Here is a 7,536-nt window from a genome sequence, read left to right on the forward strand (position 1 = left end):
ACCCAAATGAGGATGAGGTTCACTTCTGAGTCTGGTTCCTCTCAAGCTTTCTTCCTCTTATCATCTCAGGGAGTTTTTTCTTCACCACCATCACCTCAGTCTTGTTCATTAGGGATTATACTCATTATTATATTGTTTGTGGGATTCTGATCCACATAAACGTAACAAACTGTGTGTATGTGCTGAGATTGTGAGGTTTCTCTGACATAATGAGTTGTTTATCTAACATGTATGGAAGGAGTCTCCAGTGTCAGTGCTTCAGGACAGAGGAGTTATTTGTGGTTTCTATGGTAACAGGATAAGCTGCAGGTATTGTGAGTGAGTAACTTGGAGATATACAGGAGATGATACAGGAGATGATACAGTAGATATGATCAGATATAATTTAACATCAATGGTTTTAATAAGTACTATAAAAATAATTATTATATTACGGTTATAATTGCTGTTCACACAATCTTCAGATTATTGGCTCAGGTGGTTTTGTTTGTTATTGTGCTGAAGGTGAGAAACACACCAACATTGACTAAAACAATTTAAGACTTCATTTCAGAATAAGGGATTAACATGTGAACAAAAAGGAAAGAAATGTTTTACATGCAAGCAAATGGTCAACAAATGACACAGAAATACAGAGAAGTTCAGGTAGGTCTTCATCATCATCACACTCGATGTTCACATCAGTTGGATTTAATCCTGTGAACAAAAGAAACACAGATCATTAAAATAAACTCTAAACTCATGTCATTTACAACACAATGTTTAACACTCTGTTCTTTAAACTTCACTCTGAATGTGGGAACAGGGTTTATGGTGAACATCATCTGAAACATCTGCTGAACAAATCAGTAAGCACATCTAAATTCTACCATAGAGCAGACAGGTGTGACTCCACCCACAGGATCCTCCCACTACGGGATAAAGCTACACCTATGGCAGGTTGATGAAGAATAATTTACATTTATAGCATTTGGCAGATGCTCTTACTTTGAGTACAGCGTGAGGACGAAGGAGCCGGTTTCTTTGGGCTTGTAGGTGAAAGGTACCACAAGGTAGCGTCCGGGTTTCAGTCTCAGAAACTCCATAACCTCCCTGCTGGTCGACAAATCCTTGGACTGGGCCACAGGGGTACTGGAGGAGAAAAAGGCAGCAGAAAAGACTTTCTGATCCTTCAGCTGATGGAGAAAGAACAGACAGTAAACGGTTAGATTAGATCTGATGCATGAGTGTAAACTGAATAATGTGAGGCTTGGAATATAAAAGTGTTCTTACATCTGGAGGAACCTGTAAGAACAAGAAGATAAACAAATCAGACACTTAATAATACACACATACACACACACACAGATACACACACACACACACACACAGATATGTGCACACAATCAAACACACACACACAAACACACACACACCCATAGACACATACACAAACACACACACACAGATATGTATACACACACAAACACACACACAAACAGATATGCACACACACACACACACAGACATGTACACACAAACAAACACACACACAAACAAACACACACACAGATATGTACACACAAACACACACACACACACACACACACACACAAGGAGACACTGACCGCAAACACACTGAGCCCAATGTGATGGTATTGGACATGATGCCTGTGTCTGCTGTTGGGTTTCTGCACCAGAGTCACCAGCAGGTTAAACCCCTGAGCTTCAGCTCTGTCCGTCTCTACAGCCGATATGTTCACCTGATACTGAGGATTCTTCCAGAAAGTCTCTGCATATAGAAATGATCCAGAGACTAATTTTCTTCATGAATTGATTGATAATTAGATAATAATTACTACTTTGTGTTGGATTCTGCATATGAGGCTCCTGTCATTAGTGTCTTTTACTGTACAGTACATTAGCATAAAGCTTCACATCTGAACCTTCTACTATGAACCTGACCAGCAGATCCACTGCTAAAAAAAACACCTACGTTTGTTCTCCATGGATCCGCCAGCCGTCTTCTCGTCCCACTGGCCTTCATATGCCGTCACGGTCCAGCTGCGTTCTGATGATCCATCGAGGAACGCTGGATTCGGACAGCAGATATCCACATTAGCAAAGTTTTTGCAGAAATCCTCCACCGACATCCTGAGGACAGAATGAAGGAGATAATGTCATGTAATCGTGTAAGGATGATGTTGATTTAATAATGACAGATTAATATTCTTTTATAATTTACTTTTTACTTTTTATGTTTAAAGTTAAATTGCTTCCACAAATAAGAACTAATCAGTAAGAGCCAATGAATCGAGTACATAACAAAGTGAATGATTTTGTTTAACACTTTGTTTTTGCTTTCTGCATAATTTCTGTACATGTATATCAGTTATTTAATTCATGGTGTGAATGTTAGAAATAAATGAAAACAAATTCTTATATTTTTTAACATACTTTCAGGCCATCAAGCTGTGTGGAATCCCATCCTGAAAACATCTGACAAAACACAGGGGCTGAACTTTACTGACCCTCACTATAGATCCTGTCCTGTAGCTGAATAATCGTATATGTTGTCCTGCTGCAACGTGATTGACTAATTAAAGAACCACATGTACAGGTGTACCTAATAAAGTGGACAATGTGTATTTGAGTGCAGAAGTTGTTGCCATAGCTACAGATAAATGATTAAAGACTAAATGTTTATAAATGATCATCTGATGTCTGAAGCCCAGTGAAAGTACAGAGATGAAGATGTACATGGAGGAGTCTGAGATCCTCTACATCTTAATAAACATTACAGGACTCAGGTCTAATCTTCTCTCAAGAGTCACAAAATGTTAAAGTGTTTTCTGTATAATAACATTTTGTAAAATTATTTTGGTTTCAGTGAAACTACACAATGTTCTTCAAAGTTTAGAGCCTGCTGTGTTGACCGTTTATTTTATTATGAAGGGTGACAATATTTCTGTCAGCCACAAATATAATAATGAATAACGCTCACCAGAACTCTCCATCATCTTTACTGTGTAAGAACTTTGTGCGTTCCTTGGGATTTACAGACCCCCACAGCGGTGACCTGAAGGACGGAGAAAGACATAAGACAAGATACGCAAATAAAACAGGAGATGAACAGAAATGAAGTGAAGAAGTGGATGAAGTGGAGGTGTGTGTTACTACACACACGACTGGGTTTGGGTCACCTTCATGATATTAGTGTTTAGTGAGATAGCAGGAAGTAGTAAAGATTATATAGAGTTGTATAGAGTTCTTCATGAACCCAGTCGAACATTAGGAACTTCTCAGACATGAGCAGCAGCTGATCTCCACATACCTCACACTTTGCCTCTTCACACTGAGGTTCCTCTGTTTATGTGTGTGTTAGCATGAGTTATGTTAGCGTTAGCATTCTACAGTGTAGTTGAGGATGTAGTGCTGCAGCTCAGCATCATAAAGCAGAACAAACACACAGACGTGTGTTCAGTGATCAGTGGTGATGAGTGTGTGTAAACTCCTTTACCTGTCACTCCAGTCACCGTTCCACTCTTTATGTCCCCATGGGTTCCAGAGACGCACCAGTTTAACTGACTCGCCTTCACTCATCACCTGTCAGACACACACACACACACACACACACACACATACACACACACACACATACACACACAAACAAACACACACACATACACATACACACACACATACACACACACATACACATACACATACACACACATACACATACACAGATACACATACACACACACATACACACACACACAAACACACACAAACACACACATACACATACACATACACACACAAACAAACACACACACACATACACACACACGTACACATACACACACACATACACATACACATACACACATATACACATACACAGATACACATACACACACACAAACACACACATACACAAACACACACACACACAAACAAACACACACATACAAACACACACACACAAACACACACACAAACACACACACAAACAAACAAACACACACAAACACACACATTACTTACAAATTTAAATATCCTACCCAAGTATCCTTTCTAAGTGGGAAATCAACACAAACAGGTGGAGAACTCAACTCAACTCAACTCAACTCAACTCTTGTGAAACAGCATTTAAAGGCAGAGTTTAAATAATTATTCAAGAAATGTTCATCAGAAGATAGATCAGAGTTTAATCACACACTTTTATACATTATTCTGTTCAGTCACTTCATGAGAATTATTTAATAAGAACTTCATTATTAACATATTTCTCTTTTTATCACTGAACTTTTCTCCAGAGTTTTAACAGGTGTGCGTTTGGTCATTTCTCCTCCTTCACACTCTATCTCTCGTGTCCCAGGCAGTGTGAGCACTAACTACTTTACATAAAAGCATGTGAGACTGGTACCTTGGTCACTCCAGTGACGGTGTAGGCGTGACCCTCCACTATACCGTTAGGAAGCTCAGTGTTAGCAGAAGTGGCCTGAACAAATAACAGATGTAGTTAGTTAGTGAGTGTTAATGTGGTGTGTGTCCTACATCACAGGTGTGTATCAGTGTGTACTGGTAATGTGTGTGTTTATAGGCTGCAGTAAAGATACAGGACAATAATTACAGATTTAATGCTCATTAATCTACACTGTTAACGATGGAATTTAAAAAAATCAGTGCAACAATATGCTGCAATGTTAATGGACGATTTGTTAATATATGCTGCATGTTAATATGCTGCAATGTTAATGGACGTGTGTGTGTGTGTGTGTAGTGTGTGTGTGTGTGTGTAGTGTGTGTGTGTATGTGTGTGTATATATGTGTGTGTATGTGTGTGTATATGTGTGTGTGTGTGGTGTGTGTGTGTGTAGTGTGTGTAGTGTGTGTGTGTTGTGTGTATAGTGTGTGTGTGTTGTGTGTATAGTGTGTGTGTGTTTACCCCTGCTTTTGATCCACAGCCCATACAGGATCTGTAGGTTTCTGCTCGATGCAGTAGAGCCCAGTGCTCAGGATGATCTGCCTTCAGTCTGAGTGTTATATAAACTCCTCCAGTGAAATCACACAGAGCCTCAGATATCAAACCACCATGAAGATCTGCATAGGAGCCACACACTCTACACACACACACACACACACACACACACCAAGACCACCATGTAGATGTGTAAAGGAGACACACACTACAATATTTCAGAGCTCTAAAATAAATACGCATGACAGAATGTGACGTACTTGGCGTAGGCTTTCTCCAGCAGTGCAGGCCAGAACTCATTACGGGTTTTACAGTGAACAAAGATCAGCTGTCCATCGATTGTGGGTAATTTATCATCAATAACAACATCCACCCACTTCCCAAACCTAAAGAACTGAAAACACATTAAAGCTCTAATTCAGTACAGAATATTGCATAGTCATGTCTGAACACTTAGTACGTTCACTTAAAGCTATGTAATGTTTTAGTAGCGCTGTGTTAGGACTGATTAATGTACATACTCGAAAATGAAATATTCCAGCGTAATCCTTTCTGAACGACTGGCCTTCAGGGATGATCTGATCCATAATCTTTTGCTGAAATGTAATCGCTCCGATTGCAGCCAGAAACCAGCAGTTTCCTAAAAGAATATTTACAAATAAATAGCAGAAAAATTGAGAAAGGATGTGTTGATGTTAGACATTACTACGGTGGCCGAGAAGTGCAAAACACGTTAACAAATCCGAAAACACAACGACAAGTAAGACAACCTGGAAAAGGTTGGTATAGTTTGTGATTGGAACACATACCGATCATTGGACAAGACACCTGTCACTCAAGGTACACATGAAGTTCAACAGTCTGCTGCAGGGAAAAGTTAGAATGTGTGTGTAAAAGTGTACAAGATGTGTTGTCCTTACTGTGGATTAATTCTGTTATTTTCTTATATTTAAACGGAGAACTTTACACATTACTCATAAGATTCCATACCTGTATATCTTGAGTGACAGGTGTCTTGTCCAATGATCGGTAAGTTTCCAATCACAAACGATACACTACCGTTTCCGGGTTGTCTGACTTGTCGTTGTGTTTTCGGATTTGTTAATTTGTTTTCGGATTTGTTAATTTGTTTTGCACTTCTCGGCCACCGTACATTACTGGCGTATGCCACATGGTCAAGACGAGCAAAGCAGGAATTGTGGTGGGAACATCAAAAAACATCAAAGGTGAACAATAATAACGAAAAAAAAAAAAAATCGGATGCAAAACAATTTAAAGGGTGTTAAAAAGAGAAACGTCTAGAACATGGAGAAAAATTCATGAAAAAATGTGAGGATTCTTTACTCTTCTTTACATAGCTGTGCTTGTTAAATTCTACATTCTGATTGGTCAGAAACTGTTGATTAATTTTCCATCGTTTATAATAGCAGCTCTGACTGGAGCACTAGAGTAGTAGCAGCTCATTCACAGGGACGTGTACAGCAGACACTTTGGAAGGAGTCTCCAGTGTCAGTGCTTGTCTTATTAGGGCTGGTGATGGAACCATGTTAATATCTGATTAAATACTAACTCTTCTAGGTTTTTTATCTAAATCCCTATCCAGAGTCTAAATGGCGATGATGGTGACTAGACTGGTGTGTATTAGACACAAGACACTATGATTAAACTCACCAAGCTCTCCCTGAGCAAGGTCAAACCTGGACTCGCCACCTACAACAAGATGAGGATCAGGCACCATTTTCTGTGAGAGAAGTGGAAATAAATCACATGAACATCTCAGCAACATCTGAGAAAGAAGCCATGAAACACAGGTGATAAAAGCTTCAGGGAAGAGACAGTCAAAGACCTACACAATGAGAGACTAGCAAAACTCTGTGACTGAGACTGAGATGAGCTGGGAGTGTGAACTCAGACCTGACTGAATCCTATAACAGTTAAAGTGCACCTCGGAATAGTGTGGTGACATTGTCTAGTTAGTCAGGAACCATCAGAATGTAACTGCAGAAGAAAGGTGGTGTGAGCTGTCTGATCTGTCACTAATCCTCCAGTCAGGTGACACACAAAAGGCACACACACTCGTGCAGCATTTCTCTTTAGGGAGGAAAGTTAACTTCCCTGCAGGTTATGTACATATGTATGGTTTATAATCACACTGTGTGATGATCTTTATGTAGTTTGTCAAAAAAAAAAAGCAGCTGCCCTAAGAAAGAGATATGAAGGTGCTAAGAAGAGAGGAACACTCCTTAAATAAATAAATAAATAAATAAATAAATAAATAAATAAATCTGTGTGAGATTTTTCAGTCCTAGATATAACAATTGGCATTTAATAACACATTTATTTGACTTATATTATTATTATTATTATTATTATTATTATTATTATTATTATTATTATTATTATTAGTAGTAGTAGTAGTAGTAGTAGTAGTATTTAACACCTAACCCACCGTAGGTCTGATCCACTCCACCTTTGCCAGCTCAGCGTCAGACAGCAGTCCTTCACCAATAGAGCTCTCATTTGGGGGAAATTTATCATCCAGGAATCTGGCTTTGTGTTTTACAAAATCT

The 7,536-nt window shown here is 38.9% G+C and overlaps 1 protein-coding gene across 1 annotated transcript in view; it reads right to left on the minus strand.

Moving 5' to 3' along the window:
- Positions 1 to 381: 381 nt before the first annotated feature.
- Positions 382 to 7,536, minus strand: part of LOC132845464 (calpain-2 catalytic subunit-like) — an 8,206-nt gene continuing 1,051 nt past the window's right edge. Inside the window, exons 2-14 of the mRNA XM_060869445.1 lie at positions 7,416 to 7,536; positions 6,638 to 6,707; positions 5,488 to 5,606; positions 5,227 to 5,360; positions 4,934 to 5,108; positions 4,412 to 4,486; positions 3,500 to 3,585; positions 2,984 to 3,058; positions 1,976 to 2,133; positions 1,608 to 1,771; positions 1,273 to 1,284; positions 988 to 1,175; positions 382 to 696 (exon numbers count right to left, since the gene is read on the minus strand). The exon at positions 7,416 to 7,536 is cut by the window's right edge and continues 111 nt beyond it. Coding sequence (XP_060725428.1) covers positions 681 to 696; positions 988 to 1,175; positions 1,273 to 1,284; positions 1,608 to 1,771; positions 1,976 to 2,133; positions 2,984 to 3,058; positions 3,500 to 3,585; positions 4,412 to 4,486; positions 4,934 to 5,108; positions 5,227 to 5,360; positions 5,488 to 5,606; positions 6,638 to 6,707; positions 7,416 to 7,536 — 1,393 coding nt within the window. The 3' untranslated portion in view covers positions 382 to 680. The remainder of the gene's footprint in view (positions 697 to 987; positions 1,176 to 1,272; positions 1,285 to 1,607; positions 1,772 to 1,975; positions 2,134 to 2,983; positions 3,059 to 3,499; positions 3,586 to 4,411; positions 4,487 to 4,933; positions 5,109 to 5,226; positions 5,361 to 5,487; positions 5,607 to 6,637; positions 6,708 to 7,415) is intronic.

The sequence above is a fragment of the Tachysurus vachellii genome, chromosome 5, assembly GCF_030014155.1.
Source record: "Tachysurus vachellii isolate PV-2020 chromosome 5, HZAU_Pvac_v1, whole genome shotgun sequence".
NCBI classification, from domain to species: domain Eukaryota; kingdom Metazoa; phylum Chordata; class Actinopteri; order Siluriformes; family Bagridae; genus Tachysurus; species Tachysurus vachellii.